This window comes from Crocodylus siamensis, chromosome 6, assembly GCF_052110815.1.
Source record: "Crocodylus siamensis isolate JL-2025a chromosome 6, ASM5211081v1, whole genome shotgun sequence".
In the NCBI taxonomy this organism is placed as follows: Eukaryota; Metazoa; Chordata; order Crocodylia; family Crocodylidae; genus Crocodylus; species Crocodylus siamensis.
Genome location: NC_143400.1, coordinates 41,634,955 through 41,649,686, shown reverse-complemented (window position 1 = coordinate 41,649,686; position 14,732 = coordinate 41,634,955). Strand labels below are relative to the sequence as shown.

General features: G+C 39.7%; 1 protein-coding gene across 1 annotated transcript; it reads left to right on the top strand.

The window, feature by feature from the left end:
- Positions 1 to 4,668: 4,668 nt before the first annotated feature.
- BMP10 (bone morphogenetic protein 10) lies at positions 4,669 to 11,975 on the top strand. Its single transcript, XM_090051997.1, has 2 exons — positions 4,669 to 5,002; positions 8,800 to 11,975. Exons 1-2 carry the CDS (start codon positions 4,669 to 4,671, stop codon positions 9,744 to 9,746), a joined length of 1,281 nt encoding a protein of 426 aa, XP_089908123.1. The 3' UTR covers positions 9,747 to 11,975.
- The last annotated feature ends 2,757 nt before the right edge of the window (positions 11,976 to 14,732 follow it).

Below are 14,732 nucleotides of genomic sequence, written 5' to 3'. Positions count from 1 at the left end.
TCTAAGGGACACTACAAGCCCATGTTATACAGCACTCTGCATAAATCCCTTTCTGTCAACATGGCCACGCACCGACTTCCTTGCTTCTGACTTTTTCCTACTCACTCCTATTGTAACACACTGTTGCATCTCTCTCTCTCAATCCTTCTCCACTCCCCCCCTCCCCACCCAATACCATCTTTCCTGTTTCCAGTGACATGAAAAAACAGGACCGAAACCTGTTCCATTTATGGAAAGGAAACCCAGAGCAACCATGAAGCATGACAGATGTGAATAGGGCCTTAGTGAGATGTAGGAATGGAAACTAATTTTAGTTATTCCATTGCAAGCTCATCACACTGTCAGTGTCACACTCTTCTTTATCTCTCATATCGCTTCCAACAGCTACCTCATGCTGCAGTTATCTTCCTACAGAGCCCATTGTGGGGAATTTTCTTAATAATTTCATACACATATTTTAGAAAACTTCAAATCACATGGCAGTCATTGGATCATTCTGGCTCATGCTGCTCCTTTGTGCTCATGGAACAGTGTGTCGTATGCTTTCCATTATTCTGATAAGAGATGGGTCTTGACCCAAGATTCTTGCATCCAAACTCCTTCCTGTGTTTAAAATCTGACAGATCTGAATTTTAAAAATGTTGAGACCTGTAATATCTTTGCAGACTGGGACTTGGTTTTTGGTTTTCGGTAGAAAATCTATCAGCTTTCACTGCTTTTTCTGGATGGTTTCAGTGTTCTACTGACTCCAAAAATAATAATAATAAAAAAAAAAATTAAGAAAAACTGAAAAAGGTGCTGTAAATTTTTTGGAACAGTTCCTCATGAGGACCTAAAAAGAAGCTCAGATTGCAAGACAGACCATCAGTAGCTGTGCTAGGATGCTACCCATGAAACCCAGGCCCTTCTGAATGCAACTTTGGTCTCCCCACATGATCAAAAACAAATCCACATCCAGATCTGCCAGCTTGATGTATCATGTATTGATGATTCTTAATATATTCCTCTACAGTTAGCAGGGATAGTCTATTCAGTAGCGATTTTACTAGGTTTAGTTCAGGGGAGGTTTCCTTTTCTTCTCACTGTGCCACAAGATAAAGTATAAGGTAGATGAAGAAAGAGAAAAAATATTACAACCTTACTGTTACACTGCCCAACGCAGCATTTTAAGTCAGCAAAAAGGCTGCATCTCTTAATTTCCCCAGCTTGCAAGCAAAGGAAAACAGGTAACACTAGTTGCAATTGAGTAATATTATGCATCTAGAAAATCATCAATAGCTACACAAGGACTGAGCTGTATGTGAAAAGAAACTCACTGGTGGCTTTCTGCATAGAAGGCATTGCCCTTGGGTGTGCTGTTGCTCACAAAGTTATCCAACAGGAGAGGAATTGCAAAGAGGGTTGGAATGTCTCAGCAGTAGTTCTGCAACTAATTAGGTATTGAGTAGGGGTTTATGAAATGTATGTCAGATTACCTTCTGTGCTCCAGCTCTAATGTATGCATTTTGGTCCACTGGGCATGAAACTTTATAGTTAATTACATGCTTTGCCATTTGGTCACCAAGTATGCCAACATTTCACAGCAGGCCAGATTCTTATTTCAGTTACAATGGAATAACTCCATTAATTTCATCTACTCTGAATTAACCCCAGCCTGACTGAAAGAACTGTTTGTCTGAAAGGGTGGCCAAGGGGCAAATATAATATATGGAACCATGAAATCCAGTTTACGAGCATGAGAGTGTGAAAAACCTCTTGGTAAATGCTCAGCTCCTAAACATAAAAGTATGTGCATTTCTCTGTAAAATCAGAGCAAACTCTCAGACTTCTGGCAAGTTACAGGACACGCCCAGAGTATGGGCAATATTTGACATCTCTGGAATAAACCAAAATATTTGAAAACACCTCTAATATGTCTTGCTGCAAATCTGCTGGGTCTTTCAGAGCATTTTTCCAAACCTCTTTAAAGATCTTCTATTTGGAAGAGCCAAGTGCTACAATAGGTAAATCTGTGAAGGGTTATTTTGCAACATAAAATGTTCCCACATCTTTAAAAACAAGTGATTACTTCTGATTGCCTCTGTCTTATTGTCCTTGTGGATATAAAGTCACCCCTGAGGGTAGCCCAGTCAGGAGATGAGTCCATGAAAAAAGAAGGGTTGAACTTTTTGCCTTTTAGCCAAAAAATTGAGATGGGCTGGAGCCAGAAGTGCCCAACTTTTTTGTGCATTCAGATCCAGGGAACCACAAAACATAAATATGAGTCAGGGCTGAAGTTAGAGAGATCATTTGGCTTTATAGATAGCTATGAAATGTGGATTCAGATTTGAATTTTCTTCCCAATTCAGGACAGTCCAGTTCTTATTTGAGGCCATATGTAATAAAAAAGTACTTTGATAATTGGGTTAACCTTTCATTGTGAAGTACTGCTGGTTTGGAAGAAGAAAGGTACTTTAGTAGAGTGAGAGAATAAAGGGCCACGTATATGTATTGCTCAAGTCTTAATTGTTAATACATTTTCTCCATGAAAATAATCTAATTACAAGTAAAAGCCCCAATTCACAGCTGGATTGAGTGAATGCAACTCTAATGAAGTCAGCTTGACTTGTGCTTACACACCAGTGAAGATCTTGGTCTAGAAAAAAGAAACACTAGGTCTAGCAGGAATTTATAACAGGTGGAGTGAATGCTAGAGATGTGTAGAACCGTCACAGATTCATAGAGTTGGAGAAACCTCAGAAAAACAATGGAGCTTTGCAATTTAGGTCAGACTTTGTAGTCCTTGCATGCAGTCATTTTAGAGGACTTAGGGCACATCTAAACCTTCATTAATATGTTGTACTTATTAAGCATTAAGTTTAGTACTTGTAAAACCAAGTACTAAATCAATGAGCAGTAACAGGCACTACTGCACATTAGTACCAGTGCATGCCTTTTTTGTGATGCTACTGCACAATATCATTAGGCTACTGTGCATTTAGCATCTCATGTAGATGCACCTTTAGAGTTGTACAAGCAATGATTCCTCTTTGCCTCAGGAGGGAAATGACTATGCTTTGGGAGCAAAATTTTGATCTCTAACTGCTACTATTAACAAGTCCCTTGTGCCCTCTTGGGTCATTTTTGAGACAGCTGTGATATCTCAGATAGTGGTGGATTTGTTACTACTTGATCTTGTGGAAGAACTTCAGCTACCCTTTTTTGGGTGCAGTGCTCAAATTTTTTTGAAAACATGAAGATTAACTTAAACATTTGGAATTATTGTTGTTGTTGTTGTCGTTGCATTTTTCAGCCAGTTCTAGTTACTGTTTAGTGAGCCACCAGTATTGGTGCAACTGAAGGTTATGTGTGTGAATTGAAGGCATTTTGTGGGTCTTCAGGTTGGGTTTTAAAACAATTATAAAAAAAAGCTCATCGATTGGTGATTGGGTGCTGACACTCAGTGGAATATAGTTGGCCAGTAAATTGAAACTGGCAAGCCGGGCATGAGAGATAAAGACAAAGGTTTTATAAGCCATTTGTAAATGTTCCAGACCTCCCTTCAGACTTTATTTGTAAGTTCTTCTATGATGCTCATGAGCACAGAACTCATTGCCATTTTGCTAGTGTTATGGTTTGGTTTGAATGGGAACAGTGGTGCAGTGGTAAATTAGCTGCTACTAAAGAATATCTAACTGCCATTCTCCCATAGAGGGCCAGGCCTACAGGCATCACTACAGCTGCACGGTACCTATATGAAAGAGAGGGGAACCTCAGCCCAGATTGCTCTTGCCCTGCTCCTTCCCTGACCTGAGTTCACCCTGACCCACAAGATCCTGTTCTACAGTGGATCTCTACCTTGACAGGACTGCACAACTACCAAGCTCTATGCACCTTGACAGTTAGCTCACACCAGTTCCACTGCATCTCTCCAGCACTTGAATTGTTATTGATCCTTTCTACTTTTTTGGCTCTTAGGAGGCCAAGCCATGGACCCACAATGGACCAAGACTCCATTGTGCTAGGGGCTGTATCAGTATAGAACAAAAGGCCAGCTTCTGCCCCAAAGAGGCTACAATCTAAGACAAGCCTTGAACTGGAAGCATTGTTTCCAACACAGGCTTGATAGAGGACATTGGTGTAACCCTGTTAATCCTTGGTACCTTAGCGGGGCTTTTGTTTAGTGCTGGTATGAAGCCTAAAGCTATGTGGCATTTGCATGATAGCATGAAATCACAACACTGTGGCATGCATGGAAGTTGGCCATATGCAAGTCAGTTGAGTGGGGTAAAGAAAAGGCTGATCATGTCCAAGGCGAAAATGGTCCTATCTTATAGTGTCCTTTAGCAAAATGTTTACAAAATGCTCATTAAGGGAGAGGGGGATTGTGAGATAGCAACAGAAATCTGGTGCACAGCTTACACTACAAGAGATAAGAGAGGCAAGGCTACCATAGGCGAAAGCATGTTATATCCAATTACTGAGACCTAGTTTTGGGGAGGAGGGGCTGAAAGGGAGTGAGAAAGGGAGCGAGGGAGAGAGAGAACTGATCACAAGCTTCAGGCAAGGGCTTCCAAACTTGTCATCTCTCTGTGACACAAGCTGCATACAGTCCAGAAGATAAAATAGCCACTTAGCCCACACGAGAGTTAAACCTTGTTGAGTCTGGTTGGAGACTAGAGAGAAGTAATGGATTCTGTTGCCCTTCCACTGTGGGCAGCCCTCTACTTCTTGGTTCACCTGGCAGCTTGCAGTCCCATCATGAGCCTGGAGCAGTCTTCCCTGGAGGAAGATGTCCCCCTCTTCGATGAGGTTCTTTCAGAGCAGGACGGTGTTGATTTCAGCGCATTGCTTCAGAACATGAAAAATGAGTTCCTGAAGACACTGAACCTCTCTGATATTCCGCTGTATGACACTGCCAAGGTGGACCCTCCAGAGTACATGTTAGAGCTGTACAACAGGTTCGCCACTGACAGTACCTCAATGCCATCAGCAAATATTATTAGAAGCTTCAAGAATGAAGGTAAGATCTGTGCTCCTCTCAGTGCATTAGCTCTAAGCAAACTTTGCTTATAACCAGCCAGGCATGCCTTTACAGTGCATGGAGCATGAAGGCTGCATTGGTGCAAAAGGACTTACCAGTGATTTGGAAGAGAGGCCATTGGGGACAGGAAACTAACCTGCCATGTGCCTGTTCTACTCAGATCTCATTCCCATGATGTATCCTTTTCCCCTATCCTTTGCCTGTGTGTGCCATCCAGATGGTAAGTATTTTCAGGCAAGAACAATGCCTCCTTTTATATTTGTACAGCATCTAGCATCTATTGAATGCATAAGTGAAATAGATTATCATCATCCCAGGAACCTAAGTACCATTTCCATACCACCTATTCAGCCATCAAATTTTCTTGTCCATTCAGTTAATGGAAAAAAATGTCTTCTACAACCCACACTCTAGTAAAAACCTTTATCCTTTGGGAAGTATTTGGTCTTCATACATCTTTAACCAGTTAATTAAACATGGATTTTTTATTATTGTTATTTCTCTATTCACTTAAACTTACTACTGAACTTGTTTGTATTTTGCAAAATTCTCATGCTTTGGTGTGTGAAATAAGGTCAACACAATTTATAGGAATGTATACAGCTAGCAGGCTTTAGCTTTGCTAAAGTTCATGGAATCATTTTAAATAGATAAAGTATTTGTTCAACTTTTTTAACCAAAAACCCCCATGAAGTCCTGGGTTTAGAAGATTATGAGTATTGTGAAATTCAACATTCCCTAATGAGGGAAAAGTATTGCTCACATATGAGTAGTCCTAGTTCACAGTGTGTATGTAAGTACGCATGAGCAACCTGCTTTGCAGTTATATACTCAAAATGTTTTTCAACAAATCATGGATTATGTTTAAAAATATAAGCAAGTTGATATTTTTTTTTCTGATCAATTCAGCTTTATGGGGGAGAATTCCAATAAAAATGGATCATCCCCCATATAATGAAGTGCACTACTGTGTGACAGCAAATACTTTGTAAGAGATGTAGATGTAGCCACACAGCCAGATGCTAGTAACTGAATCCAGGCTAGTCATGAGCTATGCTATACTTCATTCATGCATGTGCATTCTTATGCAGCAAGATGGTTTTTGTGTGAAGGGACCCTGCCTTCCAGAACCAGATCTAATTTAATTGTGCAGTTCTTCAGCTTGGCAATTACATTTAAGGGAGGGCTGGAATGCAAATCACTAACATTCACTGGTGAACACTACTCAGACAAGCCTCCCAATGGAAATTGATGGGTTTTCTTGTAAGAATAACTGCTCATCGTTGTAAATTAAAAAATCACAACCTGGTCCTGAAGAAATACCAGATGGTGTTCTTTTCTGACTCTTGCAAATTTAAGGTGAAAAAGTAATAATTAATGTAATTTTGGGCAGTCCAGTACAGCAGAGGAAAGAGCACTGCATGGCTTATTGGTATACAGCTGAAGTAATTTAACAGACAACAATGTAATAATTCCAGATTTACATCATTACAAATGATCTTGGAGTATGATCCTTTAATGTTAGTCAATGTAGCAATGTGCAACTCAATTAATTATGGAAATGAGGCAGCAATCTCAAATAACATTTTCATTGTCACATACGTTTTGTGATAGCTATGTAAACTTCGTGTAACTTTTGGCCTTCTCAGAAGGTTTTTGTCCTTTTTATCCAGAACTATGAGCACAGATTGAGACACTCCTATGCTAATGCAAATACCCTTTTCTATACACTCAGGGTTTAGACAGATTCTTGTAGTTGTCTCCTTTACATGTCTAGAACATCTAATGAAAACTAACTCTGTAGTTATGTTGGTAAGAGATCACACTATCCAACCCTTATATTCACCTACTTATAATAATGAAAGCTGCTGATAATCACAATTTCCTTGTTATCTATTAAACCCAATAAATCAATTATTAATTCAATTATTAGCATAATTCCATGACGGTATTAATTAAGTTTGTGTGTCTGGGTGCAGTTGTTTATCAGGAGAAATTTGTACCCCATTACAGATATGACTGTACTATGGCCACTGCCTAAAAGCTGTAAGAATATTTCTGTGCTAAATTCTCTTCCCAGTGTATCTAGTAGCATTGAGAAGGAAATTTGGCCCTTTCAAAGGTTTTTTCTCAGTCTGTAGGGCAAATGTCCATCCTGACTTCCTTATAAAGACATTAATTCCTTTGTCTGTGAATTATTCACTCATTTTCCCACAAGGGTGTGACCCACCCCTTTTGATGAATTATTCATGCATATCTTTTATGTGGTCAGCTGAGATTTTTCTAGCCCAGAGACTGCAGGTATCCCCATGACAGTAGGTTTGTTTTCTAGCATCCTGCCTCTTGGGAATCAGCAAGGCCATTCTAGTTCTGAAACCACTGTTTTCAGGATGGCTGATAATGCTGAGCCCAAATCCAAGAACCCAATCCTGGAAATCTTAAACTATGAAATCAGGCCACTCCAAAAAAACTGGGGTCCCACTGATGTCAAGAGACCTACTCATTGCTTCAAGTTCACCATTTGCTCAAGTACTTGTCTATATCAGGGTAAATATATCAGCTTTGCCAGATGGAGTACATACAAATCTCAGAGCTATAGAAATCAGAGATGGAAAAATGTCTAGATGCCAGTACCATCCATCCCCCCAGTCCTTGCAGGGATGTCTTCTAATCTCCTAATCTGGCTTCAGAGTTATAACTTTGATGGAGAAATGCAGCATTACATACAGAACATTTTACTAAATGACCTGTATCTATGAAGGAATGGTGCTATAGAAATATGTGATGAAGACAGAATAGAGAAATGGATGTGTTTGCTGAATGTTTTGTAAATTAATAATATCAAAAGCTTCTGAATAAATACAGATATTTTACCTGACTTGGTGAAAGCCCAGTGTATATCAATAGGTATATTGCTATTTGTTAGGTTTGGAATCAGGTCACAGTTTCTTCCTACTCTAAAATACATTTTTTCATCCCTCGTAATATGTCTTCATCTTTGGTACTTGCTCCCTTAAGACACTGTCAGAGCTTTGAGAAATTTGTTTCAGGAAATTCCAGCAATGCCTCATCATAAGAAACAGTTGCTCAGTGGTGTAGTTTTCACCACATTGTATAAAGTCTCCAGTGACTGTCTGAATTCACAGTATACTCTAGGACTGTGATAAAGTAAAGATAAAAAACTGATGGTATAGAAAGAAGATTGTGCTATTAATGTGGGAAGCATGCACCCATTCCACGCAGCCATAGATCCTGTGTTAATAAAAATATACAATTCAACCTGCCTTTGCTGCATAAACACCTTGTGAAACATTCTGCCTATCTCCAGTCCCTCATTCATTTTCAGCTGGATCAAGACTCTTCAATGCCTGTAGTATAAATGTTGCCTAATGTTGTTATCCTCTTGTTAAGTAGCTGTTATATTTCACCCTAAAAATGCCTTCCTTTCAGTGCTGGGTAAGTGAGGCCAATATATTTATAGTTTGTATAACCTGTAAATGTGTATCATAAAGGACATTTGTAACTACATTGGTGGAAATGAGATCTGAGAAGCTAAGTTCATTAGCGTTATCCTGGTCTGAGCCTGCTTCCTTGATCCAATACAAACCACGTGCTTCTTTGATGATCTGATTATAATTCTGTTTGAAAATCAATTATCATTTTCCTGTAACCATTCAAACTGAAACCTAGAAATATAAGGCATGAAAAGACTGGGTCATGTGTGTGTACTGATGGAAACATTCCAAAGTGTTTATAAGGATTTCTCTCATTTCCAGACTTGACTTCTCAACCCACTGCTGTTACTGGAATCCGAAAATACCCTCTTCTATTCAATGTATCCATCCCTCACCACGAAGACATCACCATGGCAGAGCTGAGACTCTACACACTGGTGGAACGAGACAGAATGCTTTATGACGGGCTGGACAGGAAAGTCACCATTTTTGAAGTACTGGAGGATGACCATGTGGGAAGAGAAGGAAAGGAGAGAAAAATAGTGGTGCTAGCATCCAGGCAGATTTATGGCACTGACAGTGAATGGGAAACATTTGAAATCACGGATGCCATCAGGCACTGGCGTAGGTTGGAGCTGACCACTCACAGGCTAGAGGTGCAAATAGAGAGCAGAGAAGGGGAGGAGCAAAATGGCGAGGGGAAACTCGATATCGACATCAACTCTGAGACCAAGCATATGCCATTGTTGATTGTGTTCTCAAATGACCAAAGCAACGACAAAAAAGAGGAGAAGCAGGAACTCAGTGAAATGATAGACCATGAGCAGCTGCTGGACTTGGAGACTCTGGGAGCGGGCAGCTCCTACGACAGACCAGGAGAAGAAGCACTTCTCCAAATGCGATCCAACATCATTTATGATTCTACTGCCAGGATCCGGAGGAACGCCAAGGGCAACTATTGCAAAAGGACACCACTCTATATAGACTTTAAGGAGATTGGATGGGATTCCTGGATAATTGCCCCGACAGGCTATGAAGCTTACGAATGTCGCGGAGTATGCTCCTACCCTTTAACAGAACATGTCACACCAACGAAACACGCCATTGTCCAGACATTGGTTCACCTGAAGAATCCCCAGAAAGCTTCCAAAGCCTGCTGTGTGCCTACCAAACTTGATCCTATCTCTATTCTCTACTTAGATGCAGGGGTGGTTACATACAAGTTCAAGTATGAGGGTATGGTCGTGTCAGAGTGCGGCTGCAGATAGTAGAAGGAAATGCAAAGTCAGTGGGTGCACGAGGGGAGTATTTAATAATTCAAACTGTAAATTTGTACATTTTTGGATTTCCTATTTAATAAGGTTATTTAATGAGGTGTGTACAGATAATTCTATGTTTCATGTCATAGGGAATGGGCAGGTCATATGACTATAGAGAAATGTATATTTTGCTCCAGTGTTTGCTTCTTCTCACTGTTTAACTTGTCCAAATTATGAGAAGCTTCCTTTATAAACAAATTGAAGAACAAAAACCAAATCTTTGGGTATGGAGGATTTTTAGGTATGGCAAGGTGCCATACTATAATGCTTGAGCTTTGTTTCTTTAAAAATGTTTCTGTCCTGTGATCTAGGATAGTATGTAGCCTTTGCATAGACTGAATTGGATAAAATAATGTGGTATGATACATCTATTATATTATAATATTTTCTGATAGATGCATTCCCATCCTTCCTTCATCCACTGAGTTAGTATTTTTATTCTCAGAATATTCCTCTGGCTTTATGTCACAACTTCTCATTTTCATAGACAAAAATTTCCTACTGATGTGCTTGGAATCAGTTATAACATTTTAAAATAACTACATTTACACAATTTATAATCAATGAAATTGCAAGCACAGTGTAATTACACTCACTTTGGGTGTTTGGATTGAATAATAAGCTAAATATTATGAATATATGCAAAACAAAACACAAAAAAGGTGCAAACCAGAATATTTCCAAAGGCTGAAAACCATGGGCAGAATTTTCAAAAGTGACTAAGCTTAGAGCTTATCACTTATCTGACAAAGAGACCAGTGCCATATCCAACAAGTTATCTGGGTGGTTAATTGATATTTTAGATGCTTAACTTCTGTTGTTTTCAATAGAAGTTAAGCACCTTTGTGACTCTTGAGTTTTGGGAACATGAGCTTCGAAGTCATTCAGGTTTCCAAGGATGCAGACAGGTGTCTACTAAGATTTTCAAATGCACCAAAGTTAAGTAACCTGCTCAACTGAAACCTAACTTCATCAGACACTTGAAAACCCCCATACATCTCTTAAGTGACAGTGGGTGCATCCAGATGACTTTGCACATGTGGATTGTGGAGCTGCAGATCCATCTTGGGTGCCGCAAACTACATGCGCTACCCATGCAGGTGTTTGGTGCATTGTTAATTTGCAACACAGGAGGGGTTTTTTGATACCAAGAGACCGAGTGAAGTTAGGTTCCTAAGTCATTTGGATACTTTGCTCTTTAAGAAGTATCTGCACAAGCCTAGAGTTACAAACATAAGTCATTTTAACGGGATGGTTTTACCACTATCCAAAGACCAGATGGAAACTTCCCTGTTTCCTACCTTCCTCACTCAAATAATGTGACCATTTGCAATGTTAGGCAGGTCCATTGCTCTGACAAGCAGCCCCTTTGCCAACATGTGAGGTAAGAAATGTTCCTACTGTTTGTTTATTCTGGAAGTATGTTGTACATAACAATCCTGGCTTTGGAAATACAATACATTTGGTGCATGTTATCTATTGAGGGCCAGAATTTCAGCTAGGGTAAATCAACACCATAACTCTGTTGAAGTCCTTGAAGACATGGATTCACACCAGCTGAAAATCTGCCTCACCGGTGTCTGTTTTATACATCATGAAATTATGTAAGGCAAAGAAAAAGGCAGTGTACCATTGCGCTTACTCTATGTAGACCAAGGCAGAAAAGAAACTTAGTTACAGAGAGGCTCTTTCCTTTATGTATGTGTTGAAGTTGTCAATTCATAAAGATATTGCTACCCACCCCCCACTTAAACTATATATGATGGAGTCACATGCCATGTTTCAGCCACTCTTCTGCAACAAATCGTGCTGATAAGAAGGTGTCAGAGCTGAGAAACAATAGACCCGTCACTTTATTTATACTAAGCTGCAAATTTGTCAGATTCTTGGGAAAGTGTAAGTGACGTTGACTCTTCCAACCCCAACCGGAGCCTACTGTACTGTCCCTGCATCTGTTTTACTCTTTTAAGGCAAAGTTATCCTTACTGGAAGTGATAAGAGACTTGTCTTTGAAAGAACTGACTCTGACACTTCGTGGGAATGAACTTAAAAGACTATCAGTTGAAGCCAGTTTCACCTAGGTTCACGCAAATCCTTCTATGCTTCCCATAATTTATTGATCTATTTATTGATGTCCACCTTTGTAATATAATGTAGAATACAAATGCTTGTCTGTAATCCCACTCTGATAAAAATCTCATACTGAACAGATTTTATGTAGGCTCATTCTGAAAAAATCTGCTGCAAATGCTGTGGTTTTAGCCTTAGAGATCTTTCTAATTACAGAATATGGACATAGCAATGATAAAAGAATGCATCTTGGAGCACATATGGTCTTTCCCACCGTATAACAACTTCTTTCAAGGAGTAGAATCCCTTTATGTGCTCTAGTTAACTAGTTTATTACAGAGAAGGGCAGTCTCAACTCAGGCTGTGCTTCCAGATAGTGGTCTACATCAATGAAGCTATATGGATTTACATCATCTGAGGATCTGGTCTAACAAGTAGGCTGATGGGCCACATTACCATCTGGGCATTTCCACTGTAGAGCTTTCACCTTTCAGTTTTCACCTTAGAAAAATGGCAGTTTCAAAGAAGGTGAATAGCACATTTACCAGACTGCAAAGGGTAATGGGCAACCTCTCAGTTCCTTTCGGTCACACTATATGAATGCATGTGGCATGTCACATAAAGGCATTTACCCGTAAAAATCCTTCACCATGTTAGAACAATATCAGTTAGGTTTGTGATAAGCCATCTTTTACTCTTATCTCTTTTCCACAGCTGTGCACAGTGTAATGACCTGGTAAACATTATTTGCAAACTTTTCCTCTACTGAACAGTGTCAGAATTACTCAACTGCATGTTGTAGGACTTTTATTAATAATATCCAATTATAAGTTTACTTTAGCTTATACTCTGGAGTAGAAAAGTCTATGTTGTAATCACCCATCATTCTTATGCAGCTCCACTTGGGTATGTAAAATATTATCATGACTGCCTCAGCATTCCTGGATTGCCAGTGATTTGTGATATCACTGTAAAAAGAGTAAAAACAGTCCTACTTCCTGGACTCTAAATGCAGTATATGATCCATGTGCTACTCTTAAGAAAAACTGAACCTAGGGCCCAGTTCTGCAATCCCTTATCTACAGGTATGATTTTCTCTGTGGCTAAAGTTATATTCACAAGCTTTTAGAGGTTCTGCATATAAGAATTTAGGTATTAAGCCAAATTAGACCACTGGGTCATCCAATCAATCAATAATATGTATTCAACTTTATATTAAAGTAACGGCTGTATTTTCTCTCTAGCTGAGGCTAGTATCAAACTGTCAGAGAAATGTTCATAAGTGAACATAACAGGAATAAGGAATACCTTGTTAGAGTAGTTTTGGGGAAAAAATTTTTAAAACTCCACTATTTAAAAAGTTTTAACTTTTAATCAAAATACTGCTAATAACCTGAGAGTTTAACTTATCTGATCGGGAATTTTATTAGCACAGCTCTGTTGCAAAAAAGACACCTAATTTTATTCAAAAAGCTTTACCTCTGTGCAGAAAATAATTGGGTACTCAATATTTGGTGAATGCCCACACATTCTGACCTCCCTCTTGAAAAATGTCCCAGTGCAAATAAGAGATACAAAATATATTGATGATAAAAATAGAATTCATTACTTCTCCTTCCTTTGGGATTTTTAAAAACATTTATTTTTTCCTTTCCCATTCCCATAAGTTGCTTTTCTTCCATTTTTTTTACCTATTTAAATCACAGCATTGACTCTTACTTTTTAAAGCTGAATTAAAAAAAACAAAAAATATTTCTACAGGAACAACTTCAATTTTGGAATGTTTTCTTTTTGCAAAGATTTAAATTATACAAAGTGGCCCTAATCTGCTGTACAAAACCCAGAGATGTAATCTTTGCAAAGTAGCCACCCACCACAGCAGCTTCAGTTAGATTCCAGATACTGCCTGTTTATTATTTATGATACAATAATACCAATGTTCCCCAAACCACAACAGATTCTACCACAAAGGGGAGACAGCACATGCCCCAAAGTGATCACACCTTAGACAAGGCTCAGTTCAACAAGGACAAGTGCAAAGCCCTGCACTTAGGATGGAGGAATCCCATGCACTGCTACAGCCTGGGAACCGACTGGCCAAGCAGCAGCTCTGTAGAAAATGATGGGGAGGCTCCAGTGGACAATAAGATAGATATGATCCACCAGTGTGCCCTTGTTGCCAAGATAGCTAACAGCAGGCTGAGCTGCATTAGTAGGACTGTTGCCAGCAGATGGAGGGAAGTAATTATTCTGCTGTATTCTGCACAGATGAGGCCACATCTGGACTACTGTGTCTAGTTCTGACCCCCCCCCCCTTCCTTCCCCCGCCTCCCGACTGCAGAAAGGATGTGGACAAGTTGGAGAGAGTCCAGTGGAGAGCAATGAGGAATGGTTTGAGGGGGGCGGGGGGCAGAGAGGTATATGATTTATGAGGAGAGGCTGAGGGGACTGCGTTTATTTAGTCTGCAGAAGAGAAGACTGAGGGGGGGATTTGATAGCAGCCTTTAACTACCTGAAGGGTGGGTCCAAAGAGAATGGAGCTGGGCTGTTCTCAGTGATGACAGATGACAGAACAAGGAGCAACCGTCTCAAGTTCAAGTAAAGGGAGGTTTAAGTTAGGTATTAGGAAAAACTTTCTCACTAGGAGGGTGGTGAAGCACTGGAACAGGTTACATAGAGAGGTTGTGGAATCTATCCTTGGAGGTTTTTAAAGCCTGTCTTGACAAAGCCCTGGCTCGGATGATCTAGTTGGGGCTGGTCCAGTTTGCAACAAGGGGTTGGACTAGATGACTTCCTGAGGTCCCTTCCAGCCCTAAGTTTCTATGATTCTAAGGCAGAAAACACAGGATGGTGGTAGGGAACAGA